Genomic DNA, 18,640 nt, shown 5'->3' on the forward strand with positions numbered 1-18,640 from the left:
CTGCCTTACGAGATAGGGGTTATCCCCCCGTTTTACAGATGAGGAAACTGGGCTCAGCCTGGGAAACAGCCTGCCCCGGACTCACAGCCAGGAGTTGATGGGCCATTCATCCTTTATTCACTCATCAGCTGTGCCTGCCCGGACGCCCTTGGATTCTGGTGGGGGAGAGGAATCTGAACGAGGGGGTTGTTTCTACCACAAGGATCGGGCCTTACCTGCCCCCCACCCCACCCTCACCTGCAGCTGCCCTTGGGTTAGTCCTCCTGGCTGGTCCAGCACTGCCAGGACCCAGCTGGCTTGCTGACCCTGGACCTTGCTTTTCTCCCCTGGACCTGCTGTGAACACCTGACACCTCTCCTTCCGGTCCCTGTCCCACCCTTAAAAAATTATATCCCGGACATGGGTGACTACAGAGGCCTGACCTTACACAATTTGAGGATGAGGGACTCTAGGAAAAACTATATGAAAAAATATTGCTTTGGAAAATTTTGTAAATCATGTGATTCCCATGAATGCATTGTCAGGGCCTTGGAAGAGGCCAGTGCAGGTGAGGGTCCCTGTTGCCTAAGCTGTTAGCTTCACCAACCACAAGTCCGCTTCTGACCTGGGTCAAAGGTGTGAGCTGTGTTCATTATTTATGAACATGAGTAACGGTGTTTATGCTTATTAAGTTGTGCTGCCCTTTAAAGATATCCCTGGATCCTGGTTTCATTTGGGCCTCAACACTACCCCATAAGGTCTATGTACTAGATAAGTAATCATGGGCAAGTTATTTATCCTCTCTGCCTCAGTTTCTTCTACTGTAAAATGGGGATAATAGTTCATCTGTCTTGCGTGGCTCTGTGTAACCTCTGTGAAGTGTTAGCTATTGTCAGCATTAAAGTCTGTGTTGGGCCTGTCCAGTGTGGCTCAGTGGTTGAGTGTTGACCCATAAACCAGGAAGTCACTGTTTGATTCCCAATCAGGGCACATGCTCCGATTGTGGCTCCATCCCCAGTAGAAGGTGTGCAGGAGGCAGCCAATCAATGATTCTCTCTCATCATTGATGTTTCTATTTCTCTCTCCTTCTCCCTTCCTCTCTCTGAAAATCAATAAAAACTTTTTTTTTTAAATTCCATGATGGGTGGGCATTCTCCTCAGCCAGGGGGTCCTGGGTGCAGTGAAGTGCTCAGAGCTCAGGGAGGCTCCCTGAGGGCATGCAGTGGCTCACGATGGCCTGAATGTCCTTGGCTTCTATTGGTCAAGCGCTTGCTGTGAATGGAACCCTGTGCCGAAAACTTTACACCCACCATCCATTTCCTCTTCAGCCCTGAGAGGCCCTGGTCCCTGGAGGAACCTCTGGAGGGTGAGAGGGAGACCTGGAGACCACAGTAGAAGCATGCCTCCCCTTCCCCGAATAGTGTTACCTAAATACTGGAAGTTGTGTTACATGCCTGTCAGACGCGGTTTTCAGATGCTGTTTGGAGCTGTGCATTGGGTTTCGTGGATCACCTCTTGTTCTCACAGTCGCCCATTTCACAGACTGAGAGGCCCGAGTTTCCCACAGCACCTACAGTGGAAGCAGCCGAGCTGGGCCCAGAGGCTGGCTGTCCTGCCTGGCTTTCCCACCCTCTGCCCCTGCTGTAGCCCAGGAGGTGGTCTGTCTGCATGGGTTTTAGGGAAGTCGGTTTCAGAGGCAGCATGACTGGTGTGGCAGACACAGGGATCATCCACGCAACCACCAGTTTAGGATTGAGGTCATTGAAGACAAAATATATTCCAGGTTGGAAATGCAGAGCAGCAGGAACCGAGAGGGCAGGGTGAGACCTGGTGACAGGAGGGATTGGGAGGACAACTCCACCTGCGGGTCATTGACCAGTGAGAGCCGATCCTGACTCAGAGAGAGGCCTGCTGGGGCAGAAACCACCAGGCCCTGATTGTTGTTTGAGTGAGGACAGTGAGGCTCAGAGAGGGCAAGTACTTGCTCAGAGTCACACAGCAGGGCATGGGCAGGGCTGAGATGGGACTCTGGGCTTCTACCTACCAGCCCAGGAATGTTCCCTGTGTCCCCCACCTTCTGTGTGCCCAGTGGCCTGGGTGGGGGAGCAGAAATGTCTTGGTCATCTACCATTGACTATGTGGGGCATAATTAGCAAGGAACAGAGAAGTTGTCTCAGGAAGGAAGAGGCCTGGCCTGCTGCTTGTGGCTCCAGGAGGCCCCCAGGCCAAAGACGTGGAGACAGATGCGAGGTGGTGGGAGAGCTCTCTGACCCCCAAGGACGTCAATGGCAGAAAGGCTGCCGTGACAGGTCGGGCTCTCCAGGAGTAGCTGCTGAGGTGGGCTTGCGGTGCAGATGTTGAAGGATTTCAGCATCTATGGGAGACTGGGCAGAAGGAGAAGTCAGACTGCACGCAGGGGGATAGAGCTTGGCCAGCCCGGGAGCTTTAGAGAGAGACTGTCCATCACAGCACCCCGTGTTGAGCCAGGTGTCCACCTTTCAGTCACTTGGTGTGGCTGCCCCAGGAAAGGCCTCAGCTCAGGTGAGGGGGCCTGCAACAAGGGCCAGTCCCGAGGGGCTCGAAGCAGGGCAGCCAGGCCGTCCTTGAAGTGGGATCTGTGTGGAGCAGCTCCATGTAGGTGAAGGCTCCGTCCCTTCACGTTCCTTCACGTACTGGCCGCAGAGGCAACCCAAGAAGGGTGGGACCTTTCCAGAGAACCACCTGCTACCCTCGCCCAGCCCATATTTTTTATAATGTTTTCATTGATTTCAGAGAGGAAGGGAGAGGGTGAGAGAAATAGAAACATCAATGCTGAAGTGGAATCATTGATCGCTGCCTCCTGCATGCCCCACACTGGGGATCAAGTCTACAACCTGGGCATGTTCCCTGACCGGGAATCGAACCATGACCTCCTGGTTCATGGGTCGGCACTCAACCACTGAGCAACACCGGCCAGGCTCCCAGTACATCTTAAAGCTCACAGCCGAGGCCAGCCTAGCATGCAGGTAACCAGAGTGTACCAGCCCACCAGGCAGTCTGACCAGCCAACGCTCCCCCACTGGGCCGGTCGGTTCTCCACAGGGCTGTGTCCCTCCAGGGTCCCCTTGGCAGCTGGCCTGGTTAGGTACAGGAACAGGGGCCTGAGAGATGAAGGATGAGGTTCTCTCTCTACCAGTCCTGCCCCCACAACCCCTGGGTCAAACACCCAGCAGGGGGTGTCAAGGTGGCAAAGTGGGAAGGTAGGCTTAGGGGTTGTACAAGCCTGGTGTCAGCTCAGCTCTGCCCCTGACAGCAGTTTGATCCTGGGCAGCATAATAAAAACAGTAAATAGAGCCCTAGCCGGTTTTTCTCAGTGGTTAGAGCGTCGACCTGCAGACTGAAGGGTCCCAGGTTCGATTCCGGTCCAGGGCATGGACCTTGGTTGCGGGCACATCCCCAGTAGGGTGTGTGCAGGAGGCAGCTGATCGATGTTTCTCTCTCATCGATGTTTCAACTCTCTATCCCTCTCCCTTCCTCTCTGTAAAAAATCAATAAAATCTATTTAAATATCTTACTTTCAAAAAATAGTAAATAGAGAAGGGGCCCTGTTCATCACAGCATCCAGTGTTCTCATCACTGGAGGGCAGGCCTGGCACACACGTGAGGGAGCCGCTGCAGAATCTCTGGGGCTTCAGGGAGGTGAGCTTCCCCAGGTTGTGCTGGCCTGGGCGGGGCTCAGGCATAGACCTGTCCCCTCTGGAGACTGTCCCACTCTTTCCACTCTGCTCCCATCTCTGGGGATACCTGCCTGGTTTCATCCTGTTAAAGACAGAAAGAGACAGAGGATTCTGCTCCGGAGGCAGCTGAGGACTAAGGTTGCAGCAGCACCTCGCTGGGGCGGGGGCAGGCTTGTTAGTGCTCTAGCCAGACTCCCACCCCAGGGGAGAGGGGCCCTGAGTACTGTTTGCTTGGTCATAGCTGTGTAAACCCGGATCGATCAACATCCCCACAGGGAAGAGGGTGGCAAGCCCGGAAGTAGGTGTGAAGCAGCGGTGATGGGCATCTAGCACTTCCCTTCCTTGATGGGAAGTCAGTGAATGGCACCCAAAATTGAAAAGGCACAAAGTAGCAACATACGCATGTCAGTTAGAAATATGGAGGTAAAATACCAAGCAGTTCAGCTTAAAGAGTTACAGTTTTGCTTCTGGGGAGAAGTAGAGAAACTTTCAGGGAGGCTTTAGAAGTATCTGACTCTTTATGTATAAATAACTTTAATTTTTTAAAAACTTAACTATTTTTACAGTAATAATCAGACTTATTAGTCTATCCTGTGAGTTTTTTGACTGTGGTGAAATACACATAAGAAAATGTACCTTCTTAACCATTTGAAGTGTACAGCTCAGTATGTTAAGTACATTGACGCTGTCGTGCAACAGATCTACAGATTTTGTTCGTCATGCAAACCTGAAACTGTTCCTTAAACTACAACTCTTCATTTCCCTCTTCCTGCCAGCCCCTGGCAGCCACCATTTGAAACATCCATTTTTAAGGATAAAATGTATTGAGACTCTAGTATGTACTGCATTCACACAGCACGTAGCCCTCACAAATCCCTTTTCACAGATGAAGATGCTGACGCTCAGAGGTTCGGTAACGGGCTCAAGCTCACACTGCAGAGTTTGAATGCAGGTCTACCTGTCCGTCTCAAAGCTCTTGCCTGGGGCAGCCCTGAGAAGTACTGGTTATACCCGTGTCCCTCCTCACCCCAGCTCTCCTCTCTCCTGCACAGTGGAAAGGAGGGGTGGGGTGAGCCTGGCGCCTGGGCCCCTGCACCACCTCTGCCTGTGCCCACTGTATGCTCTAGCCCTGAGTCTCTCTGTGTGCCAACAGGTTGGCGGGACAAAGACTGGCGTGGTGCGTTATGTGGGGGAGACGGACTTTGCCAAGGGCGAGTGGTGTGGCGTGGAGCTGGACGAGCCCCTTGGGAAGAACGATGGGGCGGTGGCGGGCACCAGGTACGGTGGGCTTCCCCCAGGAGTGTGGGAGGGGGCTTGTCTTTGCCTGGGGTGGGTGCAGGGGACAAGGATGGGGCATCTGAGGAAGCCAGTGTTGAGTGTGTGGGTGGCTGTGCCAGACACCACAGTACAGATGCTGCCTCCATCCTTCTGTCACAGCAGTGTGCGGGGCAGATAGTGGAGCTATCATCCCCATTTTACAGATGAGAGAACGGAGGCCAGAGAGGTCATTGCTTAAGGTCACACAGAGTCAGGGGCAAACGCTAGGAGAGGCAGTGGTCCCTGCCTCCCTGGGGTTTCTCTGGACAACACAGGAAATCAGACAGTGAGCTCTGCAGGCAAGGGTGGGGTCACTACTGGTTCTAGGCTCCATGCCATCTCCAGTTAAAGGGAATTGACTGTGGGAATGTGGGGGTCAAGAGGGTCTAAGACTGTGTCTCAATCACTGGGGATGGGGTTGGTGATATGACGGGTGAGCAGTGTCAGGGATGTGGGCTCGGGCTAGATGGCCTGCGTTCCTGCTTTGGCTCTGCCTGGATTAGCTTCTGTGGCCCAGATGAGTCTGTGGCAGCTCTGAGAAGGAAGCTATGCTAAGCTGGGGGACAGCCCGAGCAAAGACCTCAATGTAGGAAGAGGAGGGGAGGGGTGGTCGTTTCAAAGTGAGTCAGAAACTGGACAGAGCTAGCTCGCCTGGTCCCGTGTTGAATCTTTGACCGGAGAGATTTGAAGAGATCACCCAGAGTTTCTATAACAACACTTTGCCTTCCTGTTTTCAAGACCGATATTTCTCTCAACTTACTCCTGCTTTCTGACCTCAGTGGCAGGTTGGGTGGCAGCCCCCCACCCCCACCCCCAACACACACACACTTTTGCTTCTCTATTCAGGGAGTTCCATGGCAGAGAGCTGATGGGGCTCCTTGGGTCTGGGGTGGACCAGGGCAGCCATGAGAGTGGGGCTGCAGATATGCCTGGTGGCCTCTGAATGGAGCCAAGCATAGTCGGCTTTGGAGCCCAGCAGGCTAGAGGTTCCAGTCCCAGCATTGCCACTTGACCAGCTGTGTGACTGAGCAAGTTACTGAACCTCTCTGAACCTGTCTCTTCATCTGTGAAATGTAAACAGTAGTGGAGTGGTTGGGGGCTTAAAATGAGCATTCATGAAAAGGGTCTGGGGCAGAGCATGCTCAGTAATTGTTATTCGCCTGCCTCCCCCCAGATATGCCCAACAGCTGTTCCCAACCCCTATATATACACCAGGACACCCTGCCCCAGCCCCAGCTGTTCACAGCTGCAAAGAATCTCAGGCCCTACTTACTCTAATCCCTTTCTGGGAGTCTCTCCTACTGGTCTTGGGATATGGGTGATTGGGCCCCAAGGATGAGCCTCTCTACTAGGCTCTAGGGAGGTGGGGAGGCAGGTGAAGCTGCAGGATATGCGGCCATGATGCCAGCATGGGTCTCTCTTGCTTCCCCAGGTACTTCCAGTGCCCACCCAAGTTTGGTCTCTTCGCGCCCATCCACAAGGTGATCCGCATCGGCTTCCCGTCCACCAGCCCAGCCAAAGCCAAGAAGACCAAGCGTATGGCCATGGGTGTGTCAGCGCTGACCCACAGTCCCAGCAGCTCCTCCATCAGCTCCGTCAGCTCTGTGGCTTCCTCTGTGGGGGGCCGGCCCAGCCGCAGTGGCCTGGTGAGGGTGGGGCTGGGGAGGGGTGTCCTGATGTATGTTTGGGGATTGAGGACAGAGGGATCCAGGTGCCCCTGACTTGCACTAGCGCCAGGCATCCTCAGACTGGAGTTTTTGAGGAAAGATGAAAGCACATATCTTTTAACGAGGGAAATTGGTCCATTTACATTGTTGTTATTTTTATATTACTGATTTGTCAGTAGCCTGAGCCTTTCCTGGGAGTTGAGGGTCATACAGATGCAGGGCAGGTCATACAGGCACAGGTTTCAGAAAGGTTGCCACAGGCACCCTGGATGAGGGGAAAAGGTGAGGCTGCCCTTCTGGGCAGAGAGCTTCTAGCCAAGCTCAGTCTAGGGCAGTGGTTCTCAACCTTCTGGCCCTTTAAATACAGTTCCTCATGTGGTGACCCAACCATAAAATTATTTTCGTTGCTACTTCATAACTGTAATGTTGCTACTGTTATGAATCATAATGTAAATATCTGATATGCAGGATGGTCTTAGGCGACCCCTGTGAAAGGGTCGTTTGACCGCCAAAGGGGTCGCGACCCACAGGTTGAGAACCGCTGGTCTAGGATGAAAGGTTCCTCCTGACCCAGGAGAAGGTGGCCCCGGCGAGGGAGCCTACCGTGAGGCAGAGCCCCAGCTGTGACTCTCCTGGGAGGGGGGAGTTTCCTGAATCTGAAATAATACGCTTCCCCCTGCATAAGTAGGGGCACGAGCATGGGGAGGGGCAGGACCCCGGGAGTGCAGGCCCTTGGGCCCCCACCTGCTGGGTAGCTGTGGGTTATCTGGATGGTGCTCAGATCCTGAGTCCTGCCTGCACCCATGCCCTCCTGCAGCTCACGGAGACCTCTTCACGCTACGCCCGCAAGATCTCCGGCACGACTGCCTTGCAAGAGGCACTGAAGGAGAAGCAGCAGCACATTGAGCAGCTGCTGGCTGAACGGGACCTGGAGCGGGCTGAGGTGGCCAAGGCCACGAGCCACATCTGCGAGGTGGAGAAGGAGATCGCCCTGCTCAAGGCGCAGCATGAGCAGGTGGGTGGGCAGGCGGGCAGTGGGCACCCAGAGGGGCACCAGCAGCCTCCCAGGCCAGGCTCACAGGTCACTCACACTCAGAGTGCAGACGATGGGTGTGCAGAGAAGACTCCTCCTCCAACTGGCGGAAGTCCTTCCAGTGGATGGGTTCGCACGCTTTCAGAAGCTGGGTAGAGTCCGGTCGGTGAGGCTCAGGGGTTGAGTGTGCACCCGTGCACTGAGAGGTCACAGTTCGATTCCCGGTCAGGGCACATGCCTGGGTGGCAGGCTTGATCCCCAGCAGGGGTTGTGCAGGAGGCAGCCAATCAGTGTTGATATTTCTCTCTCCTCGATGTTTCTATCTCTCTCTCCCTTCCTCTCTCTCTTAAAATAAATAAAAACATCTTTAAAAAAAGAAAGTTAGAAAAAAGAACCTGGAAATAAACTGTCCCCTGCTTTTTCGTACCTCCTCAGTACGAGCCTTTCCTCGGTCATGGAACATTCTTCCCCGTCTGAACAGCTGCATTGCCGTCTGTCACAGGCTGCGTCCTTGCTGACGTGGCCAGTCCCCTGCTATTGTTTAAATTATTTCCAGTTTCTCACTTTTTCAAAATAACGCTCGTGCACACATTTTCTGTGTACACCTGTCCTCGTTTCAGATTGAACTTTCGAGCAGATTCGTGGGTTGGGCTTCGGGGAAGTAATCCCATGCCCACAGCCTTGAGTCATCTGCTGTCGCATGTCTACTCTTCCCTGATGTTTGTCACCTGCATGAGAGCCCCCTCCTGGGCCATTGCCCCCATTTGGGGCCAGCTCACCCCTCTCTTGGGTGCTAGAATTAATAAGGCCAAGTTCAGCCCTAGCCAGTTTGACTCAGTGGATAGAGCATTGGCCTGCAGACTGAAGGGTTCGGGGTTCGATTCTGGCCAAGGGCATTTGCCCAAGTTGCAGGCTCAATCCCCTGTAGGGGGCAGCGTGCAGGAGGCAGCCAATCAATGATTCTCTCTCATCTTTGATGTTTCTCTCTCTCTCCCTGTCCCTTTCTCTCTGAAATCAATAAAAATATATTTAAAAAATAAGGCCAAGCTCATGTGTGCTGTGGCAGGGGCCTTCACAAGACAATGTGTTCTAGGTCCTTGGGAGTTGGGGGAGGTGGCAGATATTGGGGTGCTAGATATGGGGGCAGGTGGACTTGAGGTTCCCATTGGGTGAGGCCGCAGCTGGGCCTACCCCTCACATCAGGCCCACAGTCCAAGCTCACCTAAGGCTGGCAGGGGAGTAGGGGTGGCTAGGGTTCCAGGCCTGACTCCTTGCACCACTCCTGCTACCTCCCACCCCTCCCCCACTTGGCCCCCGGTCCCCAGAAGGAGGCTGACCCTGTTCTGCCCTTGCTGGGGGCCCAGTATGTTGCAGAAGCAGAGGAGAAGCTGCAGCGGGCCCGGCTGCTGGTGGAGAGCGTGCGGAAGGAGAAGGTAGACCTGTCCAACCAGCTGGAGGAGGAGAGGAGGTATGTGCTGCCCCTGCCCTGGTCCTGGGAGCACATTTTCTCTGCGCCTCCGTAGGATGACCCAGGTCCAAATCCGGCTTCCACCACTTACAGGCTGCGTCACTTGGACTAGTGACATGAGCTCTGTGGGCCTCAGTCATCTCATCTGTAACGTGGGCTGGTGATCCCCATGTCTACAAGCTGTTGGGGGCACTTACACGATAATTCCAGTAAAGCTCCCGGCATGTGCTGAACACATGGGGACACTGTTCTTCCCACCTGTGTGGGTTCACTGTTCCTGCCCCACGCGGCTCAGGAAGCCTGTCAGGAGGAGAATGCCCCGTGAAGGGGGTGGCCTGTGCCCCGTGCCCCTAGGGAGATAGGCACCATGAGGAAGAGCCAGTGCTCTCACCCCTTGAACCAGCTCAGGTCCGCGGAGCGCCCCTCTGGGGCAGGTTCTGTGCATGGAGCTCATAGCTCCTGTCCAGAAGCTCTGTTCCCATTTCACATGTCAAGAAACTAAGGCTTAGAGAAGCAGCAGCAAAGGGATGCTTGAAACACCTTGCACCTGGTGTCAGCCCCCTGCTGAGTGCTGTACCTGCACCGTCTCAACCTTACTATTAGCCTAGGCAGGTGTTAATTCATGTCACTCATGAGAAACTGAGGCTCAGGGTAGGAAAGGGACTTGTCCCCGGCCACCAGCCTGTTCATCATTCGCTGGTTCTTCCTGCCCAGGCTCGGTGGCTAGTGGGGCTGTGGTTCCCTTTCTGTGGGTACCCTGGCCTGGCTTGGTCCTGGGTCGCCTGGGGGACAGGGTTTCCCTTGGCCCAGGAGCTTCTCTGTCTCCTGGCTGACAGATTTCTGTGGCTTCCTTCCCTTCCCCATGTAGTAGGCAGCCCCCACCATGGGTCTGTTTGGGGGCTTTCAGCCAGGCATGTGCTCCACAGGCTGTTACCATCTGACTGGGGAGGGGAGGGCTTACTTAAATCTGCCAGAGATGCTTGTCAGGGTCCACACATCTGGTTCCCATGGCAACACGCCTGCTTGCCTAAAAACAAAAGCAGATCTTTAAGACATTGTGGGATTTGTGTTCAGGAAGGGCCTGGGTACAAGACCCAGCATCGCCCTGGATGCGCTTGGGCAGGTCCCTTGCCCTTTCTGGGCCTCAGTTTTCCTCATCTGTGTGCTGGGAGCTGTCAGAAGCCCAGTAAGAGCTGTTTTGTGAGCTGTAATGTGCCTGCGTCTCCCCTTGGTGTCTTGGCACACGGGTGGGTGAATGTGTCCCCCTGAGGGTGGTGCCCTCCACATCAGGGAGCAGTGGGGATTGGGACTGTAGCCCCCAATTTTGAGGCCTGTGAATGAGTGTGGGTCAGCAGGGAAAAGCCTACCTCCTTCCCTGCCTCCCCCCACTGTACCCCCCACCCTCCACTATTCCGTGTGGCAGTGTCTGTCCCCTGCAGTGGTGAAAACAGAGTGGTCACTAGCATCACTCTGTGTTCATTTATTCCCACAGCCACCCTGGGAGGAAGGATGTGGCATTGAGCACTCCCATTTTAGAGAAGTCGGTGGTCTCTGCGTGGAGCACAGGCCAGGAAGCTGGGAGGGCTGGAGGTTTGCAGGAGGTTCTGCCCCATCAGCCGTGTGGCTCTGGGCAGGTGTCCCCTAGATGGGGACAGCACCTTCTGTGTGGTCTGACCTCGGACTCTGGGCCATCTGTGGCCTCATCTCTCTGCCACTGTTGACTTGGGGAAGCCCACCTGTCTGGGCAAAGCCCACTCAGCTCCCTCTCCCCCCGCAGGAAGGTGGAGGACCTGCAGTTCCGCGTGGAGGAGGAGTCCATCACCAAGGGAGACCTGGAGGTAACAGTCACAGGCACCGCCTGGCTTGCTCCGCACCCCAGGCCCAGCCCTTGTGGGGCAAATGGCCATGCGGTCCAGGCAGCATTTCCGGGCCCCCTCGGAAGGGCCATGGGGGTTTTGAGGGAGAAATGAAGAAGGGTCAAAGGTCATACTCTGGGAGAGTGGGGAGGGGTTGGTCATGAGAGACTCAGATGTCACAGGTGGGAATGGCTCAGCTCCAGGAGCCTGAGGGGCCAGACTTGTTGTCTTGGCCATCAAGGCATCCAGGCCTGAGGACGTATTGGCTGGACTCCCCAGTCCCTGCCTTGTTGGGTAATGGCCCTAAAGGTGACCCTTGGGCCCTTAGTTCATCTTAGATTCCACGTAAAATTTTGGCTAAAATTAGCTTGTTGTTGAGTCACAGAAATTATAGATGGAAAAACAGACTCAGAAAGGCAAATGGACTCACCCAGTAATAGAGCAAGTCAGCAGCCCCTGGGACCGGGGGCCAGGACTCCTGACTCCTGAGCTCAGCCGGAAAGGACGGCCATTATAGCACCTCCTTGTTATAATGCCTGGGCAAGTGGTCTAGACACAGTGGACCTTGCACTCTTCAATCCAGCCCACCCTTTCTAAGCTGAGGGACGGGGGTGTTCACATCAATTAGTAACGCACCCCACCCTCCCCATCCCAGCCCTCCTCACGAAACCATGCAGATACCACAGTGCGTTCAGTCCCTCCCCACATGCCGAGCTGCCCCAACTGGCCTTGGGCAGCCTCTTGCCTTCTCGAGCCTCAGTTTGCTCTACTGTAAAATGAAGAGGTCGAACTAGGTCAGTGATTCTCAAACTTGAGGATTCATCACCTGGGTGGCTTGTTCAGATACAGAAGGCTGGTTGGCCCCAGCCTCATTCAGCTGGTCTGGGTGGAACCTGAGATTTCTAACGAGCTCCCAGGTGATGCTGCAGGGTTACACATTGGGAATCACTGCACTAGATCATTCTGAGCTCAGATTGGAACTTGCAGTTTCTGATTTTGTAAAAGAGCCGTAGTAACATCCTTATAAGTTCCAAAGCACCACAAAAGCATGCGAATAGTTGTCCTGTCCCCTAGATGACTCCCGTTGGGGAGGGACATGTATGATCTGCATAGGGTCACTGCCAGCTGCCCCTGTTGGGGCAGGTTTTCCTTCACAAGCTTAAAGGATGGATGTCAGGGCACAGCATGGCATAGGAGCCCCAGGCCAGCGTCAGGGTGTTCTCATGGATGTTTCCCTCTTAGCCAAGGGGACAGGTCATGGGGTTGTTTGGCTGGCTTTCCCACTGGATGGCTGCCTCCTGCAGGGCTTGGGGTGGGCTTCTGGGAAAAGTGCCTGTAGGTGAAAAGAACAGAGACCCCCTCCTGCCAACTCCAGTCAACGGGGAAAAGCCTACAGGGAAATCTCACAGGCAGTTCAGGGAACTGGAACAAGAAACAGCATTAGGATCCAAGCTCGTTCTCTCCCACCCAGGGATTTCCTTCTTCTCACGACATGTGGTCAGGCTTCGTGTCTGTCTGTCTCTCTCACCGTGTCTCCATGTCCCTTGGTACGTCTGTTCCCTCTCCCCACCACCCACCCAGCCTCCTGGCCCCACTCAGGCTCCAGCATCCACCAGCTACTAGCTGTCCTCTCAAGAGAATCTGATTGATCCCAGGATAGCCAATGAGCTATCTGACTTTAGATCACCTTCCATCCCAGATCCAATTGGTCTTGGCTGGGAGAGGCAGGGGGGTGGGACAGACAGTGACTGACAGCTAATTCAGTCCAAGGGCAGTAGAGTCCTGTTGCTGCTGTTTTTATTATGACCATATTCATGGTAACCAGGAGGCAAATTGACCCAAAGTTCCATTCATCCCCACTCATCTTAAAAGTCAAAAATAAAACTCATAACACCTTCCAGCTATATCACCCCATCTCTCTGCTTGTCCTCCTCCTGACCTCACTCCCCCACCACAGGAGGTGCCTCATTCCAGCCTCCCAGCCTCCTTCCTGACCCTGATGTTGGCCTGTCCAAGGGCTCAGTCCGGGCTCACTTGCCTCTTGGTCTACACTCTCCCTGAGAGCTTCCAGTCTGTGACATTATGTCCTTAATAAGCCCACGATTCCCCGGGTCTTCCCTGAGCCCTGCACTGCCGTGCCACCTGGTCATCTCCACCTGGACAGGTAGGTGACAGGCACCTGTAGCGCTTTCCTGGGGCTGCAGTAAGATAAAAAAAATTACTATAACTCGGTGGCTTAAAACAACACTAATTTATTCTTTGACAATTCTGGAGGCCAGAAGTCTGAAATCAAGGTGTGGGCAGGGTCATTCCTTTTGGAGGCCTCAGGGAAAATGCTCCATGCCTCCCCCCCAGCTCTGGTGGGTTGCTGGAAACCCCGATGACTTTTGCTTGTAGCTGCCTCCCTGCCTCCCTCATCGCATGGCCTTCCTCCCTGTGTGTTCCTGTGTCTCTTCATGTGACCTTCTTACAAGGACAGTCATTGGATTTCAGGCCCACCTTAATCTAGTCTGACCTCATCTTAACTAATTACATGTGCAAAGAACCTATTCCAAACAAGGCCATGTTCTGAGGTGCCAGGTGGGTATGAAATTTGGGGGGATGCTATTCAGTCCAGTACAGGAGCCCACATGTGACATGTCCCAAACAGATCTGTTTGTTCCTGTCTCCCCCTCACACCACCCCGCTACCTTTCTCATCTCACAACTGGCCCACAATCCACACAGGTGCTCAGGCCCCACAGCTCAAATTCACCTTGAACCTTCTCTTTCCCTCATCTCTCATCTGACATCCTTTTGACCTTGCCACCAAAATGATGTTCATCCCCACGTCCACCTTCCTGGGTCAGCCGCAGCCCTGCCTCAGACAGCTGCATAGCCAGTTGGCTGCTCTGTTTCTGCTCTTATTCAACTGTCTATTCTTCACACTGAAGCCACGTAGACTTTTTAAAAATATCTTTTCAATTTTTAACATTGGAAAATTTTGAACCCTCTTTTACACATTCAACGATTTTCACCTCATAGTCACTCGTTTCAGCCACACTCCCCTATCCTCCTCCCATGTTATTTTGAAGCAAACTGCAGACATCATATGACCAAATCTTTTAAAAACGTAAATCAGATCCTGTCCGTTTTCTGCTCACACATCGTGCCACCACCCTAGATAAAAGCCAGGCTCTGGAGAATGGCCCGGAAGACCCTGGGGACCCCGCCCCGCCGAGCACCTCTGCTCCAGGCACAGGGGCTCCTCTCTGCTTCTGGAACACCCCACGCTCTGTCTGCCTCTGAGCTTCTGCACGTGCTGGTTCCTCTGCCGGAAACACTCACTCCTCCACCCTTGCCTGGGTCAGCGGGTCCCTGCTTCCCCTGCAGCTCTCACCTTAAGGAGGCCTCTTGGAGAGCTTTCGCAGCCTCCTCGTTTACCTCCATCCCACTTGCCCGCCACCTGGTGCTCTGTCCCTATTTCGAGCCACAGCCTGAAGTTATCTTCCCTGATCATTTATTGTTTGCATCCCTCCCTAGAATGTGAGCCCCTTGGGGGTGGGGGCCCTGTCTGTCTTTTTTCCGTTTATGTCCCCGAAGCCAGAGCAGAGCAGGGGCATGGCCAGTGCTTCTCCAGGAGGGAATCCCGGGTCACAGGCTGGGATGTGTTTTGTGGTCCCCACAGGGGTGTTGCCCTGTTGCATCATAGAAACCTGTGCCACTCCCTGCCACCAAGGTTCAGGTTATTTTTTGTTAATTAAATAGCCCCTCGGTGTTTTTATTCATTTTCATGTAACAGAAAGAGCCAGTTTTATGAACACAGAATCAGCTATTGGTTGAGGAGGATTTGGTGCGAGGCCTGAAGGGACATCTAGAGGAGTGACATGTGCCCATGACCTTCAGGAGCCCCTTGTGCAGTTGGGGAAACTCCTTCCCCATTTAATTAATAATAAAAATGTGCCAGGCGTGGCTGTGTGCTTTGGAGTGGGGTGACACGGTCCATGTGAGGAGAAGGAAATGAGCCGCAGGTCCTTCAGGCTGGACTGAGCTCCAGGACAGGACTCTCAGGAGTCTCTGTCACTGCTCCCGTTGCTGGCGGAAACCCTGCCTCCCCTGAGTCCAGCTGGTCCGGGAAAGGCGCCAGTCCTGGGGTCCAGCGGCCTGAGTCTGGACCTTGCGCTGCCCGAAGTGCGATTCTGAGCCCGAGGCTTTTTCTGCCTGCAGTGACCTCTCTCCCGCAGGCTGGGGGGACGGCCTTGGTGGTGGCTTTCAGAACATTAACTCCAGGGGCCCTGACAGTGTCTGAAACAGGAGTGTGGTGGCCCCCCACAGGCCCTGGGCAGTGCCCTGGAGCAGAATGGAAGGCCAAACCGTCCACCCCACCTAAAATCTAGCCTCTGAGGCTGCCCCTCAAACTCCTACATCGAATTTACCTTAATTAACTGAGCACCAGAGCAGTCCCACTGAGCTCCCCTGTGCCCCCACAAAGACCCCAGTCCATGGACCAGGAGGCTAGATGTTCTGAAGGTGATGGAGAAGAGTCCTCTTGAGGGGGGAGGGGGACACACCAAATGAAATTGCCCTTAAATTGTAAGGCTCGGGGCTTTTCCTTGCCTGTGGGGCCACCAGTAGGGCATTTATGGTCATGCTCCGTCTAGCCTGGGTCTCGGGCAGTGCTGCTGTGCCCACCATTGGGGAGAAGGGGGCAGGGAGATGGCCTGCGAGGCTGGGATGAGGCACCATCATCAGCCTGTGATTTTCTGGAAGAGACGGAGCGTAGCTGCTTGTTAGCATTGCAGCCTGCTGCCCTCTTGAGAGAGAAAGAGGGAACCTTTTTAGTTCTTTCAGGAAAATTCAGAAATATATAAGGTCACAGGCCAACGGACATGAACGTGTCTGTAGTTCTTGATGAATTGCAAACGTATTTCAGGGACGGGAGGTCCCAGTTTACCCTGCTGCCCTCAGCCTTGCCGGTGTTGGGTGTGTATTCTTTTTACAAATATGTGCCACGTTGCTGAGCCTGCCTCTTCAGAACCGCCCCACGGACTTGCTTTAACCTTGTTTCTCCTGGACGAGGAGGGGACAGGCGGGAGGGGAAGGAGGACCATGCCTCTCCCTACCGTGAACTGGTCTCCATGCTAGTCTGGGTGCTCACCGATCTGCTATGGGAACCCAAATGCCAGCCCGGATGCCCGGAGAATGCCGGGCTTTGTTAGTGTGTGAAGTGGGAGTTGTGAAGCTGGGACAGAAATGCCCTTGTGCTTTCGGGAGACTGGCTGTCTCTGCAGGGCCCTGGGGGGCGGGAGAGGCGGGTGGCCACCACAGGCCGGGCTTGGGGCTGGGCAGTGGTAGGCACAGCTCAGCCTCCACCAGGGAGGCTAGGCTGGGAGAACCGTGAAGGTGTGGGTATAGTTTTGAAAACCTTCCATTCATTTGGTTCATCCATGTTCAGCACAGGCCTGAGGGCCAGGAATCCTGGGGTCATTTACTGTCCATCCCTCCTGGTGGCCTGTGTGCAGGACCTGGGCCTGGCCTGAAAAGCAGCCCGCAGCGTCCCCGTGGGGAAGGGGAGAAGGCTGGCGCTCCTCCCCAGAGCTGCAAAGGGGAGGGCCACCTGGAGGTGACAGAAGGGCCCCAGGGTGCCCTTAAAGAAACCCAGCCAGGACACGAGGGCAGGAGGCAGGCCCACCTCACCAGACCTCTCTTTCCCTCAGCCACCTCCTCTCCTCGACCTGTTTTCCTGTCTTGTTCATGGTAGATGACGCCGCCTCTCTCTCTCTCTTTCCCTCTCTCTTCCTCCGGCTTCCTTTCCCTGTGCCCTCTGCCCTGCCCCTCCCTCCCACCCACGGGTGGACCAGACCCAGACACAGCTGGAGCACGCGCGCATTGGGGAGCTGGAGCAGAGCCTGCTGCTGGAGAAGGCGCAGGCCGAGCGCCTGCTCCGAGAATTAGCCGACAACAGGGTAACACGCCTGCCGCCTCCGCCCGCCAGCGCCCTGCCCCTGGCGCCCCTGGGCTCCTCTGTTCGATTATTTTCTCTGTCCTTGGCTGCTGTCCTCATTGTTTTTTTCCCTTTTGTGCCCTTTCTAGGAGGGAAGTGGTGACACAGATGCCTATTGGGGAGGAGGGGGCTTGGCTCTCTGGGACTTTGCTCCCCAGCCGGTCCCATTGGCCGGGAATGTCCTGTGAGACCCTCCGCGCCCTCCCTCCCATGCATTGCCATGACAAGGCTTGGTCAGGTTCAGAAATCAGGGGTCTCTTGGGACAGGTCTGCCTTCTGCGGGCAGTCACCGAGACAACCTATCCATGCCTCCCTTCTCCCAGCTGGGAAGGTGGAGGTTGGGGGACTTTAGATCCAGTTTCTCTAGCCTGGAAGGTCTTAAATATGGTGCTAGGAGGGGCCCCCTGAAGGACCTGGGGCTGGGGGAGGAGGGAGTGTTCCTAGGTTAGGGAAAGCTCTGTTTGGGGGTGGTTCCCCCCAAGTCCCAGGGCCTGGTTCCAAGTCCAGTTCCAGGCCTGGCTGGCCCCTCCACAGCCCATGCATGTCCCGGGACTGGCCCCCGTGCAGGTACACACATCCAAACAGCCGGCTGGCCCCGCCCAGGGGACAGTGCAGCCACCGTTCTCCTGGCAACGGCGCTCACAGCCAGCGAGCAGTGATTGGGCGTAAACAGCATGGGGTGTGGGTGAGCAGCGGTCAGTCTCTGCATGTTGGCCTCAGCACCGGGGAGTGTGTGCATGCGGGGCATCTGGGGGACACAGAGGGCTCTGCACACTAAGCGTTGCCCGGTGACCGTGTGCTTGTGCAGGACACACGCGCGTGCACAGAGGCTACTGGCAGAAACTGACCCAGTCACAGTTGACAGGCTGCAGCCCTCCACACCCAGGCACCCCAACCTGATTGAAAAAAACAAAAACAGGTTCATTGAACTAAAGGTCAGCTTCAGAAACAAAAATGTTTAAGCTTGTAACGGATTTAAAACGCTTAAATATTTTTGTTTCCAAATCTGTGACCATTGACATGATCAAGGTGAACCTCGGAGGGTGGAACCTCTGATCTCGGAGTTTTCCCTCAGGAGGCAGGTCTGGGAGCATTAATTTTGTTCTGCTTTAGGCATTCGACCGGCCCTTCTTTGGCCACCCGCTGCAGACAGCCCCTGAGTCCACCCATTCCAGCTGGGGGACTTGCAAACTTCCCTGTCGCCTCTGCCCTTTAAACTGAAAGAAAGCCATAACCTCGAATAAGTGGGGTTTTTAACCACCAATTTGTCCCATGCCTGGTGCAGTGGGGACAGTTGACTCCCTGAATCGCTGGGGTACAAGTCAGGGGGCTCTTTCTGGGAGGTGTGGTGGGCAAGGCCATGAGAAAAGCCAGCACTTGGGTAGGAGGGGATGCCCTTCCCTTCTCATAACCTTACCCCACGGGGACTGGGGCCCTTGCATGGTGAGGAAGCCCCCGCACCCGTGCGGATCCCCCTTGCTCTCCAGCCGGCCTGCTCACCGTCTCCCTCTCTCCCGGTAGCTGACCACGGTGGCCGAGAAGTCGCGGGTGCTGCAGCTGGAGGAGGAGCTGAACCTGCGGCGGGGCGAGATCGAGGAGCTGCAGCAGTGCCTGCTGCACTC

The 18,640-nt window shown here is 55.0% G+C and overlaps 1 protein-coding gene across 1 annotated transcript in view; it reads left to right on the forward strand.

The window, feature by feature from the left end:
* CLIP2 (CAP-GLY domain containing linker protein 2) overlaps window positions 1-18,640 on the forward strand; it is a 51,110-nt gene that overhangs the window by 16,021 nt on the left and 16,449 nt on the right. The window contains exons 4-10 of the mRNA XM_005877214.2: window positions 4,849-4,973; window positions 6,445-6,658; window positions 7,497-7,694; window positions 9,077-9,180; window positions 10,958-11,018; window positions 16,876-16,980; window positions 18,540-18,640. Of these exons, the coding sequence (XP_005877276.1) occupies window positions 4,849-4,973; window positions 6,445-6,658; window positions 7,497-7,694; window positions 9,077-9,180; window positions 10,958-11,018; window positions 16,876-16,980; window positions 18,540-18,640 (908 nt within the window). The remainder of the gene's footprint in view (window positions 1-4,848; window positions 4,974-6,444; window positions 6,659-7,496; window positions 7,695-9,076; window positions 9,181-10,957; window positions 11,019-16,875; window positions 16,981-18,539) is intronic.

Source organism: Myotis brandtii, unplaced genomic scaffold, assembly GCF_000412655.1.
Source record: "Myotis brandtii unplaced genomic scaffold, ASM41265v1 scaffold510, whole genome shotgun sequence".
Classification (NCBI taxonomy): domain Eukaryota; kingdom Metazoa; phylum Chordata; class Mammalia; order Chiroptera; family Vespertilionidae; genus Myotis; species Myotis brandtii.